Below are 18,935 nucleotides of genomic sequence, written 5' to 3' on the forward strand. Positions count from 1 at the left end.
TAATACCACAAACTGACAGCGCCCTCTGCTGGTGTTTTGGCAGAAAAACAAGACTTGTACGTTCCAATCATCAGGACATAAGTTTGTGCTGTTGTTTATTTGATCTTAATACAAATAATCTCACATAATTTAGACAAAATAGACATGGACATTGTCCCTAATGTAAAAATCGGCAAACATTACAACTTGATGGAAGACAGTTGAAATAAAAGTTGACTTTTTGCAACATTTCTAAAAAATATTTTTACTTTTTTTTTTTTTTTATGTAACAAGTCAGTAGAAAAGGCAGAAAGATATATATATATATATATATATATATAAAAAAAAAAAAAAAAAAAACAGCCCTTTTTGGTTAAAAAGAAGAAAAAAAAAGCAAGAGATTTACTGGTTTTAATCAGAGTGATGGTGTTACCCTCTGCTAGACATAAAGACACCTCACGCTGCTCTCATAAAGCTGCTCCAGTGTTTCCACTTGGACACGATTGTTCTGCTCTGACGTGTTCGCACAAAGAATTCAGTGTTTGGAGCGCCGGTCCCGTCTGAAGTCAGCACCAGCTGAGCTGTGACTGAACATGTGGCCGGTTGCCAGGGGAAAATGTGTGTTTGTCTGCGTGCCTGTGACCTGAATCTTTTCTTCGGGTCTGAAAGCATGTTCGTCGGCGGTGTAAAACTGGGCAGCCGGGTGGAGGAGGAGGAGGAGGAGGAGGTTAAGGTTTGGGGTCCGCGCTGCGGCGTTTCAGCTTCTCAGGGTTGTTCGAGGCCATGTGTGAAAAGTCTCTGAAAATGTCCTGGTAGGTTTCATCACCTGGAATAAAACAAGAGAAGAAGACATGAGCCTCAAAGCTGCGGGCTTTCAGGAATACTAAAAAATTCACGCTCAAATTAATGCCATAATTTAATGTCTGAGCACATCCTCTATATTAATGAGACGCAGCTGTTTCTGAACCATCTTTCACCTCTGGAGACACATTTAGTTTTAATGGCGGAAACACCACCAACTATTTCCTGAACACATTTAGAGCTGTAGCCCTAAAGCAACACGCATGCAAATGGACGAATAAAACATGGCAAGCACATGACCTTTACCTCTTAGTTTGCAGTGGGTGGCACACTGCGCAAGCAGCAGAGACCAGCTGGACGTCTCAGAAGGAGGCAAAGAAACATGAGAGCAAAGACAGACAAGGATAAAGCACGTCAAATACTGAGCAGCAGTTGTTTCAAGCGGACGAAAACACCTTTCCATTCCTTCGTGAGTGAAAACCCCCCATGAGAAAGTTAACAAAAGCTTTGATATGAACCAGAGGACAATCAGGAAAGAATGGAGTCGGCAGCTTGAAAAAGACACAAATGACAAAATGACAAACAAAACCCACTATTTGCCTTTAGCTCCTGAGCCTGGCTCCGATAAATATAAACAGGTCAATTAGAAGCGTGTAAAATCTCAAACTGAGTCACTATTCACAGAATAGTGGGAGAAAATATTCCTTGAGAACCAAAACCAACGTTGAATGTAGCTTACATCACTGGAATAAAAGAAACGATAAAAAAGAAAAACTCTGATAAAGTCAGCACACTGTACACACCGGATGTAAAAATATCCAAAATATCCTTCAGATGGACCAGATTGAGGTCTATTATATATAAATCTTCTTAAAGCTCAGTTATACAACAGTGAAACGCTGAAAACACCCACATGCAGCACTTCTCTTTTGACGACGTATTGGGATATGTTGTGGGCTTCAAAGTGCAGGATGATGTGCATTTGTAATTCAAAGTGCATGTGGACTCTGAATAAGAACGTTTCAAACAAAGTTCTCTCTTTGTTTTACAAGAGATTTCTTCATCTTCTGTGATTAATCAACCTGTTTCCGTTTACGTCCTCGTCGTACCCTGCGGTCGAGCTCCTTCTCCGTTTACAAGACTTTTTTTTTTATTTTTTTTTTTTATTCTTTCACAATGAAGTCCATTATTTATTTATCTTTTATCTGAGAATGTCCTTGAATGGTAATCTAATCATTTAGCCCCCCCAGAGCCCAGCCGCTTATATGGTTCTTTATGGCCTGCAGACTCTTCCTGGTGTGGGCCAGCCCACCTCCCGTCCCCCCCACCACCCCCTCAGATCTCTGCCCCTCCGAGTGACCTGATTGGCCGAACGCGCCGTCCATCTCGCGCATCTCCTTGTTCATCTTGGCGATCCGCAACCTGAAACGACAGAAGATCAGTGAGAAGAGTTGCTGTTTTTGAACCGGTCTGCGTCATCTCCCTCGACTCGGAACACGTACAAAGTGACGATGTCGGCGTTTGCGTTGTCCACGGCGATGGTAATGGGGTCCTTTTGGTTCTTGTCCCTGGCGTTGTAGTCGGCTCCTCGCTTCAAGAAGAGACAAACCAACCTGGGAAAAACAAGTTTATTCTTCTTTTCGATGTGTGCAAGTCTTCTTTGCAACAATCTTGTTACATGCACTCAAATACAAACTCAGTCAACACCGAGAACAACACAACCATGGTGTTGAAAGGGTGAAAACGGCATCTCAAAATCATTCATTTCTCTTAAAGTCACTATTGGACTCCTTCGCTTGATTTGATGGGTTGGAAATGTAAAATAGGAAAAAGGAACTGAATTCAGTTTCGTCAGTTCTTGAAACTATCTGGTTCAAAAATGAACAGAAATTGCACATTATCGCCCAAACAGAGGTCTGAAATCTAAACCTGAGCTCGATGAGATTAAAGCCTCGCCTTTCTGATAAGTAGTGCTGCTTTCATTCGCTTCAGTTTGCCAAGTAAATATCCACATTCACACGATGACTCAGCAGAAGGTTGTAGTGGTCAACGTCTGTACCAATAATAATAATTCTTATCAATCATGTCCAGATTATTTGTTCCCCTGCTGCATAGAAGATACCTTTGCATCTCCTTGACACAGATGCAGAGTTTATCTGGCTTCATTACGGTCATGGATTCTGTTTATCGGTCTGTGTGTGTGTGTGTGTGTGTGTGTGTGTGTGTGTGTGTGTGTGTGTGTGTGTGTGTGTGTGTGTGTGTGTGTGTGTGTGTGAGCGTGTGCTCGTCGTACCCCGTGTGTCCCAGGATGGTGGCGTGGTGCAGCGGTCCTCTTCCGTTGCTGTCCGCCTGGTTCACGCTGGCGCCGTTCTGCAGCAGGAACTCGCAGGCGGCCAGAGCGTTCTGCTCGATTCAGAGGAACAGGTGAGCTGCTGTGTTGATTTTTATTTAAATTTTTTTGTCATTCACAGACGAACTACGTGTACGACCCTCTGAACTTTCCACATTACAATCTTGTCTAAACAGGTTTGAAAAAAATTATTTAAAAAAAACAAAAAAAACCCGCAGGCGAGGCCGAATGACTGCCTTGAAGTGTCGGATGGAAACGGCACCAGGCTGGTTCTTATTCTTACACCAATTATATGAATACAAATACCAGCCTTATCCTGAGGGTTTCTTCCCCTGCTTACTCATGCTCTGAAGGTTTAATGTCACTTATGAGATATTTTTCCGCACAAAGTCTATTTGCCAAAACCACCGAGATTCAACCTCCGGGTTAACATCAAATTAAAGTGAAGTCTCTCCTCACCACTGACACGGCCTGTATCAATGGGGTGCTCGACTCCTCGCCCACGTTGACCCAGTTGACGTCGGCTCCGTGGGCCAAAGCGTCAGCCATCACGGGGAAGTTCTGCAGCGCAGCCGAGCGGTACAGCAGCGCCCCGGGATGGAGACCGCTGAGATCCTCCTGTTCCTCCTCCACATCTGAGAGGAGAAATGGGGTAACGTATCTTAATTTGTTTAATTTCATTTTTTCAAAGTTTTTGGGTTCAAGCCGCGAAGGAGCAAAACGCAGTTTTTGCATCAGTTTATTGTTATCGGGGTTCAAAACACTGCTAGGAAACAGCACATGCCACTTTTAGGAGGTTGCGTATGATACACTTCGGAAACAGCATATGGCACTGTAACGAAATGGCGTACAGGACTGTTAAGTAATTAAATTACACTCAAAAACTTTCCTGAACTTTTTTCATCTCACTTTTTCCAAGATATTGATCAATTAAATTTAATAGGGTGTGGCGTAGCACAGAAATGGACCAAAATCAGCAACTGTTGGGCCAAACATCACACAACTTGCAGGATGTGTCCATATAAGTACCTGATACAGGCCCTGAGAGTGTCATCCAAAACTACCACTGGGGGGCGCTACAAGTATTTGTAAAAAGGTGGGCGTGGCATAACAAAAATCAGACTACAAATTGGGAATTGTTTGTCCAATTGTTACAAAACATGCGCAACACGTTTCATAGTAGTGTTGAAGAAAGTGTATAAAACGTGTGCATGCGCGTGGTGCTCATAAATCAATGAGTTTGTCCAATCATCACAAAAGTTGGTCGATGTTTATGTTGAACTTTAGTTTTGGCCGTTTGAGCTGCTTCCTTCTGTTGAGCGCCGAAGAGCCCGAAACCCGCGAATTGATGTCTGCGGCTAAAAATGAGATGGTGTGTGTGTGTGTGTGTGTGTGTGTGTGTGTGTGTGTGTGTGTGTGTGTGTGTGTGTGCGTGTGTGTGTGTGTGTATTTTATCTCACCTTTGTTAAAGCCCGTATTGTTCGTCTGTAAAAGGTCACTGGGACTTAGCCCTGAGGCGAGAGAGAGAGAGAGTCATGATTACTGGTTTATCCTGCTGACTGCCACAACAGCAGCTCACGCACAGATGAGATCCAGCAGACCGGCCCACAAGGATTACCAACTTCTGCTGGATCGCCAAGTTTGAGGATTCTGTGTAAGTGTGTGTTTCTATTTCGTCGACGTCAGCAGGAGCGAGCGACGAACTCAACGAGGGGTTTTTTACCTGTGCCCCGAGCCAGCGTGGCTCGGTTGGGTTTGGGTTTGAGGGGCGGCCGCTGGGCGGTCCGGTCCTGCGTGGCCGCTCGGTTTCTCTTGGCGCTGGATTGCCTCAGCGGGGGGTTCCTCCCGGTCTCGGGGAGCTTTTGGATGAACTTCTTTTCGACGTACTTCGATCGAATCCATGACTCTTTGTCTCCTCTGAGGGACGGAAACATTCAGAACAGACAGACAGAATGAGAGACAGATGTAAATGTCTCCAGTGAGACGTGCGTGTTTTGTCAGTATGTTTCTCGCAACTGAGACACAAAAACACGTGTTTCTGAGGCACAGAGACTCTTTTAATGGAGTAATGAATTCAGTTAAAAACACTGTTCAGGAGTCAACTCGCCTTCTTAGTTTAGTATCTAAATACATCGCAAACTTTTTTTTAGACCCTTAAAACACGGGAAAAAATAAAATAAAAAAAAAACCCGACCAAAATAATAAAATAATGCTACAAAGAAAATAAGACAAGACTGGAAGCTCATGCTGCTTGAACCATGCAGCCTCACATCGAGCTTCCTGAGAACACTTTCGTCACAACGTTAACCATCTGTTACTCATGTACCTGTTGCACTTCCTGTCTGCAGCGATACCACACAGAGGAGAGAAGAGGAAGTAGAAAAATACGTTTAAAAGGAGTTTAAAAGCTGCTGATAAATGACACGGACCTTTCCACCCGTCACTGAGCCTCTAATTCTCTCGAAGCTTCCTCACACTCACGGCAGACGTATGCTTTTATGTAATGCCATCAACGTCTCTGAAGAGTGCGCTACTATTTATTTGCTGTGTTTTCTGCAGCTGAACTGACGGGGATGTTGCGTCAACCACTTTATGAATAATGGCAGGAAAAAGGTGCTGCAGCTACTACGTCAGTGTTGCAATTCCACAAAGTTACAAGAGAATAGAATAATTCAAATCAAAGCAGCCAAGGCAGACGTCCTGACTTTTACTGCCGAACATGGGTCAAGCTCCAAAAACTATACATTTCCCACAATGCAACAGGTGGTGCATTTCCGTAGCCTCCTCCTGCCTGGTAAACGCTCACATCTTTTACCCTCCATAGTCCCCATTTCCAAAGTATTTCCTGCTGTAAATGTGTAATCTAGTCCAAACCAAGACGACCCTGATGACATCATCGTCTCAGACTGCAGAGATTCAGAGGATGTTTTTTTTTTTTTTTTTTTTTTTTTACGGACAAAGGATCCTCTCCAAAGACAAGAAAACTGATCTGCGTGTGTAAAATCAGTGTGTAAAATCCCCTTTAAATTGTCTACACCGGGTCATGTTCATTGTTTTTACCTGGGACTGGAGGAGTGGGGCTTCTTGATGGTGATCTCATCGATGCGAGCCTCATAGATCCGGTTGATTACCGTGTTTCCTAATTCACACATCAACTAAAGAAAACAAAGAAATGAGAACAAAATGATTTCTTTCAGTGCAAATGACTTTTTTCGGGGGTGTGGGGGGGAGATTTAGTTAAAGAAAAGTATTAAATACACTTTTTGTTCACAGAAAAAGGACATTATGGAGGTTGGTGTCGTTATTGTAGTTGAATAGTTAAATTACCTTAACGAGCTCCGGCTCCCAGGAGTCCAGAGTGAGGGAGCGTACTTTGGAGAAATGGACTCCAAGGCTCCTGTTAGAGGGGGAAACCATTATATCACAGGTTTCAAGGCAAGTGTGTGTGTGTGTGTGTGTGTGTGTGTGTGTGTGTGTGTGTGTGTGTGTGTGTGTGTGTGTGTGTGTTTGTTTGTACCTGTGTATTCCCGAGCAGATGATGCAAAGCGTGATGCCCAGGTTGATGGAGGCCCACTCGGGACCGGGCTCTCCGCAGTCGCAGCACTCCCTGTTCCCCTCGAGCGCCTGAACCTCCTCCAGCGCCTTGTAGCCCTTGTTCTCCTGGTTCGCGCCTCCTCCTCCGCCTCCTCCTCCTCCACCCAAAGTGTTCGCTGACACCGAGCTGCAGCGCTGCCGCTGACAACACGAAAACGCAGGAATGAGGACACAGAACTTACCGTTATCTGTGCGGATTAAACTCCCACTGAAAAATGCAGAGATAGAAGATAACGTACGTACGTGCGCGCGCGCGTGTGTGTGTGTGTGTGTGTGTGTGTGTGTGTGTGTGTGTGTGTGTGTGTTCTCACAGGGCTGTGTGTGTCCTCTCTGTGCTCCTGGAAGGCCGAGGCGATGCTGTTTTGGACGGCACTGATCCATGCTTGCTGCTGCCTTTCTGAGTCCGCCTGCAACAAACAGCATCTACACACACACACACACACACACACACACACACACACACACACACACACACACACACACACACACACGCACACACACAGTGACCATTCAATTTCTCAGCATATGAGAGACTGACGTGGACAAATTCTCACAGCACAACACCGTGTTTTGCAGGATGCTCGTATGTCACGTATGCACGAGTGCACGAACACAAACTCACTTTGACGGCGAGACCACTTCAAAGCAGGACCGTCGCTCGTTTTCGGCGCTGGGCTTCACCGTGCACAGACGCAGGTCCTCCACCACAACGGTGGGCTGGTCCTGAGAGAGAGAGAGAGAGAGACGTGGGCAGGACAAAAACACATCAGGTCAGACAGTGTGTGCGTGTTTGCGTTACATACACAGTTGTGTGTTTCCACAGACTCCAAAAGCTGCTCGTGGTTTTTTGTTTTTTTTTAAAAGTGTATTTGAGAAATTGTGACATTTTGTTTTAAAAATGGTTTTACCTTGAACTTCTTCTGATACACCAGCTGATTCTTCTGAATTGAAAACCAGCGCCTGAGGTGGAAAAAAACCCAACAACAATAAAAGATAATAACGACAATTTGTTGTCGCACGAGCCAACAAAGAAGACACATTTTTTTGAATGTACGCCAGGATGCACAGGGGTGACATCCGAGTCCTTTTAGTGATGCCTATGGAGGTAATCAGACACTGCAGCTGCTCCGTGGGAAGGACTCGGTGGTCAAACTCGTACCTGCTCCAGGTCTTGAAGGCGTTGCTGGCTCTCTTATACAGGTAGCCCTCCATTGCAATCCCATTGGCTGCGTCAGGATTGAAATCCATGATGGAGTCATCGTAGGCCACGTCCTTGAAATGTTCAAGAGATACAAGTCACTTTGCAGGGATTTGAAAGCTTTATTTAAAGCTGCATCATTGTTTATCTGGTTTAGAGCCTATTTCTTTTTAGTTTTCATTGTTTAGGGAAACAAAAACAAAAAGATGTATGTCATTTAAAAGAGTATTCCTTCTCAGTTCGTGTAAGTCTGCTTCCGGAAGTTCGTCACTTCCCTCAAAAACGGCCACCCGCGTGCTTAACCGGAAGTGACGCTTGTAATATTTGAACGGGTCGCCTTGAAAATATCTTCCGCCTTTGCTTGCTCATTATACAACAAAAAAATGACCGTCGATTTTGTGCTGTCTGTTTGTATGGCTTGGATACGACAACAGCAGAGTTGTACTTAGTGAGAAAAAAAAAACGTCAGTCTCAGCAGTTTGTTGTTAGGTTTTGTTTGGCCCCGCCCCTTCCGCAACGTAGCCAAAATGGGGACCGTTTTTGGCGAGATGTGTACGTCAAAACGTGTACAAATAATATGAACCTCCTTGGCTCCACTGCATTATCCGTGTGTTGGTTAATATGTGTGAAGAAAAAGTTGTTTTGTCACTTATTGTGACATCAGAAATAGACCAGATATCCCAGCGGTGGTCGTGTTGCCTGTTTGCTGTCTTAATGTGGAAATAGGACATTACCAAATAGTAACTTTCCCAATTCACACCTCCCTAAACTCACAGTCGTTTCTTGTCGAAACTACATTACCCACAATGCCACCTAAACAGGATGGCTGCCCTTCAAGTTGTACATTTTTCATAACTGTATTACCTTTTTCTTGATTGCTGCATGCCTTTGCTCGATGTCCCTCTTTTCCCTGGCAGAGTTCAGAACAAACTGGGTGTGCTGTCAAAACAGAAAAAGACATAATACATTTAAATCAATTTCTGTAGGAGGTGAACATGAAACGTATTTTTTTTTTTTTTTTTTTAATTTTAAACTCTTCTTTTCTGTTAAGCAATCTTGACTTTCACTTTTATTCATGTCGGTGTAGAACGAGATTTCATGCAGATTCCATCAGACCGTAGTTTTCTTTCATTTTCCTCTCTAACGTGTTTCCTTCTTTGAGAAAAGAGATCGAGTCGAGTTATCGCCCCTGCAGACTCTTCTGGAAACAGGAATTAGGAAGTGTTGAAACGAAGAAACAACACAGGTGGTTTCTCTTGTAGAAAAATCTGCTTTAGTGTATTATCCCTGTCTCTTTCCATCTCTCTCTCGTCTCATCTGCTTTTATTAATTTTTTTTCGGACTCCTATCATTTCCTGTTGAAAAAGGAAGAGCTCGTGTTGTGGGTTCATTCGGCTCGGAGAATGTTTTCACAACTCATTTCCTGTTTGAAATTCTTTTAATTTAACAAAAGAAACACTCAACAGCAATACTGCCGATCCTCAAGGCTGACGGTGCAGAATTTATTTGTATTTTTTTTCAGTTTCAGAGAGCGGGCACTAACACACACACACACACACACGCACACGCACACGCACACGCACACGCACACACACACACACACACACACACACACACAGAGACACAGACATGTGAAATATTTCCTGTTGTTGCTCACTTTTTCCTGTCACGATGAAAGTGTGGTGTCATCTCGTGACCTGGTTGCATGTGGTTTAGCTGAGCAACATTTTTTTTAAATTTTATTTTGTATCACTAGAGATACCACGTGGTTTATTAACATTGTTTTATTACATTTAACATCTGGCTCTATATTTTATGTGCCGCTGAGCAAAAAGCAAATATTCTTGAGCTCATTTCCTGCCACGTAAAACATCTGTAAAGCCTGTTGTGAATGATTGAAAGCTGTATAATTACATCAGCTTTGAGCTGTCTTCTCCGTTTAACCGAGGCAACTTTTACAGCAGATTTTGACCTCCAGCTGTCGAACTGCAGTAAGCAGAGAACTCCGGCGAAAAATGAAGTAATTGCACAAATATGTGGCTTGCGGCCGTGATGTTTTATGATTAAAACTTGTATATACACGAATTTAAAACGCAAATTTCTCACTTTCCTGAAAGAGTGTTGATGAAATTAAGATTTTAAAGTTCATTTCAGAAGATGTCTGGTTTTTTTTATTTTTCCTTCCGTCCCTTTATCGTTCGTTTCAGTCGCAGACGTCCAAGTTAACATCTGAAATGACTGCTCGATTACTTCCAACCAAAATGGAGTTGCGAAACACAGGAAATAATTACCTCTTCATTCAGTTTTTGTCGATAGTCATCCAGTTCTGACAGAGACTTGTGGCCCAGTTGGAAGAACTGAGCTTGGGCCTCCATCAGCGACAACATCTGACAGAAATGGTAAGAAAGCAGTTGGAACAGACGGACGAAACAAATCCGGTAAAAGTGCCCGATAAAATATGAATTTAAAAGATCCACGTCTGTATTTGTAAGAACAAAACAAATGAACTGACTGCCATCAGGATGTCTGTCTTCCTCTTGGACTCGATGACATTAATCTGAAACAAAAAGAAAGCTGTGTTCAAAGAGTCTGTTTCTATTTTTCATCTCCAGCTCGGCCACAACCGCAAACCTGTTATCTTTCACAGCATGATATAATCCGACATGCTGCTGTGGTTTATCCGCTATTTTTATTTATTTTTTTTTCCCAACAGACCAACTTGAATGAACCCAGTATCATTTGAATTTTGCTTTCTGCAGGTCAATAAGTTGATTTTTTTTTTTTGTCTTTTCACCGCTTCGAGCGTCTTTTCTCACCTCCAGGACGTAGTCCAAGGCCTCCGACCGAAAGGCCCGGCGCGCGTTGAGCAGCGCGTTGCTCGCCTCCTCCACTTCGTGCGGCTTCCCGCGCGGCGCCTGAGCGTTGCGGCCCAGCGCCCCCTCCAGGCTCTCGCTGCTGCGCTCAAACTCTTTTCGCACGTCCTTGAACCGACGAACGTCTCTGGAAGGGACGCGAAAGGGAAGAGGAGAGGAAAAGTTTGGGGTTTTCGTCCTCGTGGTTCTGCGAGTATTTCACCTCAAAGTGAGCAGAAAGTTAAGCTGAGGACCGTTTCTACGTCTACAAGGAAATTGCAGGTAGTTGCTAAATGTTTTGGTGAAATTCTCTGGATTCACTTTCCTTGCAGATTTGAATATCGTGCTCACGTCATCTTTTATTAACATGGCCCGATAAATACGTTAAGCGTTGATAGTTTTTATGTGGTTTCGCACTGTTTGAATTCTGCCATCGCGTGCCGTCTCGTATCTAATCTACCCAAATGGTTCCCGTCACAGGAGCAAGATAAAGTATGAGGATGAAGAGGATGAAGGGTCGTAAGCTGCTGCTGACGGTTGGCAGACATGGAGCAGAGTGACTCAGTCTGAAGAAGGTGTCTGAGTGATGCTGTTGCCGGTGGAGAGAGAGAGAGAGAGACGCATTAAAGGATCAGATAAGACAAACAGGCCGGGCTGCACTCACTCTTTCACAAAGGTCTGCAGCTTCGTCTTCACCGACTTCTGTGTGGTCTCGATCACATCCTGAAAGGAGACGGAGACGTACCGCTTTACGGCGAGCACAGATAAATTGGCGTCATGGCGACAGACAGACAGACAGACAGACAGGTGGACGGACTCACCGCCTGTGCCTCCGAGATCAGAGTCAGCCTTTGGGAAAACTTGTCCAAGCACTCCTGCAAGAACAGACATCTTAAATCGGACTCCCGTCACATCTTAACAGAACTTTGTTTTTTAAGTACCGTCTTTATTAAGAAGTTAAAGTGCAGTTATTATGATCCCAAGTGCAATTCCATCTTTTCAGTTATGCGCAAATATTCTTTGCTGAGAAGTTTCCTTTTTTTAAAGTGAATTTTTTGAGAGCATCTGAGTTGGGAAAATAAGGTGAGAGATAAATAACTCCCCCGATGAGGTGGCGTGTGAGTGTTCGCTCCTCACCTCCATCATCTTGTCCCCGGAGCAGTGGTGTCCCAGCTCCCGCAGCCCGTTGACGAAGCTCTTGCTGGTCTGGCAGTAGACTCTGCCGGCCTCCAGCATGGCCTGGCATTGTTTCACAAGCTGCACGACACAAATACAGTTAAATCTCTCCTGGAGACTCCCGACAGGAGGAGCCGGAGGCAATAAATGTCGTAACCGGTATGAACGACTAAAACAGAACAGGAAGTTAAAGCGATGTTTTCATGCTGAATTTAACCTCCTGCTTTTTAATCTGTAAATAGATTTAAGGTATCAAACTGTAGAAGACAACAATATACCAAATATTTCTAAATATTCACTATCCTTGGTTTATTTTTATACTGAGGAGAGTTTATTTTTTTTAATATATATTACATTTTAAATAGTAACATTTCCACACAAAAAAAATTGGACTGGAGTAAAAGCTTCATCCATGAATTTGGCCTCTTGAAACAAGCTAAACTGTTGGCCAATCAGTGGCTGCTCATTTACACATCCAGTAGACAAGCAGCAACATTAGCCATAATTTCAAATCATGTTTTTCTTCATTGTTTATTTAGCACCTGAGGGAAATATCTGTCTTCTCACCATGCTCAGCTGGTAGGCAGGTGAGCTGTGTTATTCTGGGTCATGACCCACCAGTTGAGAAGCGCTGATGGAGAGCCAACTACAACATTAAACTGGTATTTATTCATGAATGCATCAGTAGGCAGATAATAATCCAATTAAACAACTCTATATACTCGGTACAACTCATGGTGAGAACTACTTTTACTAGTTATTTTATGTGTTGCAGGAGTTTTAGGTAACTTTGTTCTGAAGCATATCTGTTGCAACACAACATCATTTCTGTCAAAAGAGCACAACTTTATCCAAAGTATTTTTTTTGTATCTGTCTGTATGTCACGTACAGACGGATACAAAAATGTTGCAGCAGGATATTATGCAATTTTAGGTTTTTTTTTAATCTCGTAAAAGCATCTCAAGCAAGCTTTTTTCTTTGTTTGGGAGGGAGGTCATCGACCAAGCAGAAACACTGCAGCCGCCGAGGCGTTTGCTCAAGGGCACTTCCTCAGAGCAGATGAAATGAACCCGAGGAGCTTTTAAACCCAGTTAGTTCGTTTTTTAAAAATTCTGAACCACTTCGTCTCTCTGCTGCCGAATCAGGCGCTTTGGATGCTTATCGAGTCTCATCAGGGAACAGAAAACGCAGATGTGACTGATGTCTTATTAGATGAATAGATCTGAAACTGCAACACGGATTAACACAAACGACGTGGGAGGGAAATATAGGTCATCACGTCGAAGCAGAACAATGTGCAGTTCTCTGTCGCAGGACAATATGATGGGGAAGCAGCGCCTGCAGCTAGTTCCTGCTTACTGTCAGGTGAAAGAATATCTCAAACACCGACGGCCATCTCTCACTTCGCTTGAGGTGTGTGTGTGTGTGTGTGTGTGTGTGTGTGTGTGTGTGTGTGTGTGTGTGTGTGTGTGTGTGTGTGTGTGTGTGTGTGTGTGTGTGTGTGTGTGAGAGTGTGTGTGTGTGTGTGTGTGTGTGTGTGTGAGAGTGTGAGATGAAGGGGACATCTTTGAGCAGTGACTAAGAACTGTGATATAAAAGCCTCTGCAAGTGTCGGTGTGTGAATCTCACCTTCTCCAATCGCGTCTCGAGTTCACTCACATCGTTCTGGACGACTTCGATGTCCGCTCTGAAAACACAGAAAACACACCGTCCTCGTGTCAAAGGTTACTACGGAATTACTAATAACGGATTTATCCATATGTTTGACCGGTGAAAAGTTTATGAATTACTTCATGAGAGGTGAAATGAGTTTATCATTTTTGCTTCAATGAGTCATTTTTGAAGTAATTAAGCATTCAAATACAGCAAACGTTTGTCTCACGTGCATCTTTTTCTGTTTTACGTCACTTTAAATTGAGGACTGTTGGTTGGAAACAGGTTTCAGAATGAATGTCTTCTTTCGTGCAAATTTCTATAAACATTATTCTCCATTTTATGATGTAATACTTTATGCATCTGTGTTGCATGTTTGATTTTTCTAGCTAACAAAGTACCATAATTAATGTCTTGTGTATTTGTACCGACATTAATTTCTCTGCATGTTTGTAGATTCAATCAATCAACAAATCAACTTATCGTCTTTTTTTTTTTATTATTTATTGTGTTCCTTCTATCCAGAGGCTGCTGATTAAAAGCCTTCAGGGCAATGATTAAATGTGCACTGTCATTGTTGAATAAACCAGGTCAGAAAAATGAATCTATAAATGAAAATAATAATAATAATAATAAAATCAACATATCTACATAATAGAAATAATAATTTGTTGCAGCTTTATTTGAAATATCCATCGTAAACTGTGGGAAAATAAAAGAATAATGCTGACGTATTAATAAGCCTGCAAAAGATGTTTCATTTTCCTAAATCCCACTTTCAATAAAATACTTTTCATTCATAATTTATTTAGTTTGTTCAGGGTTTCAGATAAATGTCAGCACCTCATCTTTCATTCTTCAACGCCGCTAATTTCATTTCATTTTCAAAATATAAAAGTATTTTTCTGCACGTGCACAAAAATACTGCTTATTCTATTATTTTAATGTTGTTCAGTGCAGCCCCGGCCTTCGGACATTCTGCACATATTTCACGGCTGCTGCTATTTCAAGCCCCGAGCATCTTTTTTACACTCACTTCACTGTAATTCAGCCTGATTTTATTTGGTATTTTTAGAAGTTTTTGTGACCTTCAGCAGAATTTGGAAATTCATTCCTGTGGGTTTGAAGAGAGTTTAGAGGACACTTTAGCCATTGACCTTTTGTGTAGGCCTGCATGACTGCACGGACAACAATTCTAGTGTAGGAGAGTTTGATAGATGCACAAAAAGCCCCTCAGAAGTCATTTCGCGTAGCCATTTCTTTTCGTTTTGCCGTGACAGTTAGTATCTCTGTCTGCCTGTCGTCTCTTCTCAAACCAACAACCATGTGGTTTCCGCTGCCTTTCACCAACAGTACAGAGATACAGAGAGACAGAGGAAGACGAAAAAAAAAAAAAAGAAGAGGCGAGTCTGAGAGAAGAGAGGAGGGCCGCAACACACAGTAACTGTTTGTGTTTTGTTGGTGCGGGGAGGTTTGAATCAAAGTCTGAGGTCATGTCCTCTTGAAATACGACCAAATGACATGTCAGCTACAGAGAGAAGGGGAGGAAAGAGAGGAAGATGTTTAAAACAAATAAAAGGAGGCCCCTGTGGAGGAAGATTGAAAGGTGAATTGAGTGAAGGAGGCACATCCTTTTCTTCTCTCTCTGCATGACAGGCAGAGAGTAAGAAAGAAAGTTTAAGGCAGAGCTGAAACTTGAGTTTCCGCCGCGGTTCTCCCCACAGACAAAAAACCACACTTCCTGTCTCCTGTTGATCACCTCAGCACATCTCGACTCGCTTCCTGCTGCCCTCCCGCCCCGCTTGTCACCCAGCAACAGGAGGTAGCACATTTGAGCGACCGTCCCGAAGGCTGTCAGGACAGTTTGTTTCCCCCCTCGTTTTGTCATGTTTTCCTTCCCTTTTCCTGCCTCTCTATTTGATTGACTGTTTGATAACGCCCCCCTTCCTTCTCCACCTCCTCGGCTCCTCGGCCTGACACGAGGCCTCGCCGCCGCCGCCGCCGCCACAGCAACTCAAACTTTCCACCACTGTTTGCATGCCTCGTAAATTCAACAGAGAGAAAGAGAGAGAGAGAGAGACTAAGAACTGAAATATGCCAAATCAGCTGGACCGGGTGACACCAGCCACTTTTTGACTCAGGCAAGGAGCCAAAAGCTGCAGAGGCACACCCAAGTTCTGCCAAACGCTCTCTCGAGCCACTTGCAAAACCAACTGCAGTGACACTTCCCTCTTGATTACGCCATGGTGCTGATGTTGAAAGGGAAATTAATTGTCGTCTGCTGCTCAAAGTGACAGCTAAGTTAAGGACTTTACACATTCGGCTATTTAATGAGTTTTTAAAATGACGTGGAAAGTAAATCTTTGCCTAAAAAAAAAAAAAAAAGTTTCAGGAAGAGGCAAAAATAAAATCCCTGTTTGGAAAACCTAGTAATCGTTGTAACTCTCTGTGAAAGGTGTTTTAATGACAAAATTGAATTTCCAGAGCTTCTATAAGTTTCCTGTGGATCAATGATACATCATACAGCACAACCCTCCCCACCCACTCCCCCCCCCCCCCTACCAAAAAAAAAAAGCATCCACGGACCTGCAGGCCTGCTGTCTCATTATAGCGACCCCAGCAATGACATAACATGGCTTAACCTCAGAGCTGATACTTAGCAGCTCAAACTCTCCTTGTTGGAGACCAAAAAGCCTCCATAACAAAGGAATGGTCTGTTTTTTTTTCTTTTGTTAGTAGAAGCACATTATTCCTTATTTAAACCCCCCCAGGAAGTAAACTGAACTCTGATTTCTTTGGTGTTTTTTTTTTTCTGTGCTGCTGCTGGAGGTCATAGTTCAACCTTTTTTCATAGACCACATCACCACAAGTAACAAAAAAAAAACACAAAAAAAGGTACAGGTGGAAACTCTTTACCTGAAGCGCGGAGAGTCCTTCAAACACTCCTCGAAGTCCAGCTTCACTGTCATCCCCTTCACGCGGGGAGATCACCAAAAGCGCTTCTGTATTTTTATTCCCTTTGATCCGGAGATGATCAGCAGCCTGACGGACAGAAAGTTAGATCTGCTCTGGGCTTCTTTCTTCTTCTTCTTTTTCTTTTAACGGCGGCTCATGGTTGTTGTGTGATCTGTATTCCTGCCGCTGGTCGTCCTCCGCCTTTCTGCTTTCTGCTTTGTCTTCGTCTCCGATCTCAGTCTGAACGCGACCTGTCACCACTTATGAATGAGCTCGGGGGGTGGGGTGGTGGGGGGGTGTTAATTGCGTTATTACCATCTTATCCGGCCAAATTAAAAAATAAAAAATAATTAAAAAAAAATAAGCAAAGCCAGACGGTCCGTGTTCCGGTGGACGAGACGGTTTCCTTGGAAATACTGGGATGCTTGATTGATCGGCACGGATCGATACTCCACATGTGAGAAAGATTCAATCAGCGGATTCCGGATAACTGCCGTCTCTCTCTCTCTCTCTCTCTCTCTCTCTCTCTCTCTGCAACACACACACACACACACACACACACACACACACACTTGATCCAACCCCCTTCATTTCACGTCTCACTATTTCCGGGTTTCTTGCCCATGGCAAAATTGTGGTTTTGAAGGAGGAAACTGCACCAAATGAGAGGTTTACACTTCAAAGACTCTAATGATTCCTTCACTTAACTCCCACCAGGTCGCGTCGCATGAAAATATGGAGCGTTGAGTGGCCTGTATAATCTGACTGATATTTGATATCATAACTACATGCAGCCGGCCGTGTGGGCTGTTTCTCCTCCTCTCAGTTCGTTTTCCACTTTGCAGTTTCACTGAGCTGTGAGTTAGTTCTCATGCACAGACTGGGTGTGTATTCCCGTCTGGCAACCTCGCCTGCTTTTTGTTGAGGTGTTGAGGTGTTTGAGGAACCTGCCCGTAATCTTCCCAACAGCCGCTGAAGCGTAAATCTGCCAAGAAAAATAAACAAAAAAACAGAAAAGCAACGCAGGGTTAAATGCTCATCAGAGATATGTGATGGTAAGGAACAGGTTGTAAGTCAAAATCCATAATTAGATTGTGAGTTGAAATTTTTAAATACTACGTGAAAAAAATGAGTGCTTACCAGATTCTAATAAAAAAAAAAAATGAAATTATGCGAATGTAGAAATGATGAAATAATAATTTACTCAGACCAAATAGTAACACAAATTTTAGCTTTGAAATACGAGATACTAAGTCAACAGACAGACTTTCAAATAATTCAAAAATACAAAATACTACTAAATAATCATGATTTACTTCATCAAAAAAGAGATACTGAGTTGAAAATCTGATTTAGTAAGTCAAAGGAGAGACTTTCCGAGTAAAAATGAGATACTATATCAAAATGATGGCTTACAAATATGAGATAAACATGAAACACCAAACAGCAGAACTCCCCAGTGGAAATGATGAGACACTGCATCAAAACTACGATTTACTACGTTCAAGTGACAAGATATAAATCGAAAACATGGTCTAATGCTTCAAAATTTTGAAATCCTGTGCAAAAATTACAAGATCAAAACAAAGACCCTTTTAAGTAAAATACATTGAGACTCTCAAGGAATTATTTCACTTGAGTTGGACTTCGGCTACCTTGAGATTTTAGCATACTAATTTTCTTTTCTGGTATAAACGGGCTTTCATAATCCTGACAACCCACTCCGGGGTGTTGGGCAACATTAAATAAACAATCTGCACGTTGTTTTCATCACCACAAGCTGGTGGAGTCAGACTCTGAAGCCTGTGGTTGACTGGGAAGTGTAATTACATCTGCTTAACAGGCTCGTCCGTCTGTGTTCACAAACAATGCACATCCATCCTTCCATCCATCCTTCCATCCATCCATCCATCCACCTATCCGTCCGTCCGTCCATCCATCCATCCATCTGATGATGTGTGTGGCTCCCCCTGCTGTTCTGAAACAACCATTACAGGCATGCAGGCAACACTATCACTATTTTTGACCATCTTCTTGCCTCGCTTTGGTTCATGATGCATGTGATGTTTCTCGGTAGGCGTCTGTGTCAGAGGCTGTCAGTTTCGTGATGCGTTCACTGACCACCTCGGTGATAAGACTGTTTCTCTCTCAGTGGGAAAGAGTGACATGTTCAGATAAATGATCTCAGACGTCACTGAAAGGGCGTAGTTGGGTCTGCTGTTGCTACGTTATTTCATCAAAATAAACAATACGGGCATGGTCTCTTTTGACAGAGAGGTTTGTAACACCCTGTAAAACTATGCCATTCACCAAGGTAACATGGTCATATTATTTTGATAGCTGGAAAAACAGGTTTAAAAAATAAAAAAAAGTAAA

General features: G+C 43.0%; 1 protein-coding gene and 1 long non-coding RNA gene across 3 annotated transcripts; one reads left to right on the forward strand and one right to left on the reverse strand.

Annotated features, from left to right (window-relative positions):
• Positions 1-78: 78 nt before the first annotated feature.
• Positions 79-17,462, reverse strand: acap1 (ArfGAP with coiled-coil, ankyrin repeat and PH domains 1). 2 transcript variants are annotated; one of them, XM_069169967.1, is made up of 24 exons: positions 16,521-17,462; positions 13,581-13,638; positions 11,912-12,031; positions 11,596-11,649; positions 11,439-11,497; positions 10,739-10,922; positions 10,435-10,479; positions 10,214-10,309; positions 8,787-8,861; positions 7,884-7,996; positions 7,633-7,684; positions 7,347-7,447; positions 7,036-7,147; positions 6,648-6,865; positions 6,458-6,527; positions 6,191-6,285; positions 4,854-5,047; positions 4,591-4,641; positions 3,590-3,765; positions 3,074-3,183; positions 2,283-2,393; positions 2,141-2,202; positions 1,087-1,133; positions 716-805 (listed from the first exon to the last, which is right to left on the reverse strand). In XM_069169967.1, exons 1-23 carry the CDS (start codon positions 16,571-16,573, stop codon positions 1,090-1,092), a joined length of 2,253 nt encoding a protein of 750 aa, XP_069026068.1. In that variant the 5' UTR covers positions 16,574-17,462; the 3' UTR covers positions 716-805; positions 1,087-1,089. The 2 variants fall into 2 exon arrangements, with proteins under 2 accessions (XP_069026067.1, XP_069026068.1); XM_069169966.1 differs by lacking the exon at positions 1,087-1,133 and having other exon boundaries at positions 79-805; positions 16,521-17,460.
• LOC138210681 (uncharacterized) lies at positions 6,794-11,919 on the forward strand. Its single transcript, XR_011179268.1, has 3 exons — positions 6,794-6,959; positions 7,301-11,056; positions 11,255-11,919. It is a non-coding gene; the product is annotated as an uncharacterized lncRNA (long non-coding RNA).
• Positions 17,463-18,935: the final 1,473 nt, after the last annotated feature.

Source organism: Embiotoca jacksoni, unplaced genomic scaffold (genome assembly GCF_022577435.1).
Source record: "Embiotoca jacksoni isolate LCO1_2020_lvr unplaced genomic scaffold, fEmbJac1.0.p SCAF_47, whole genome shotgun sequence".
Classification (NCBI taxonomy): domain Eukaryota; kingdom Metazoa; phylum Chordata; class Actinopteri; family Embiotocidae; genus Embiotoca; species Embiotoca jacksoni.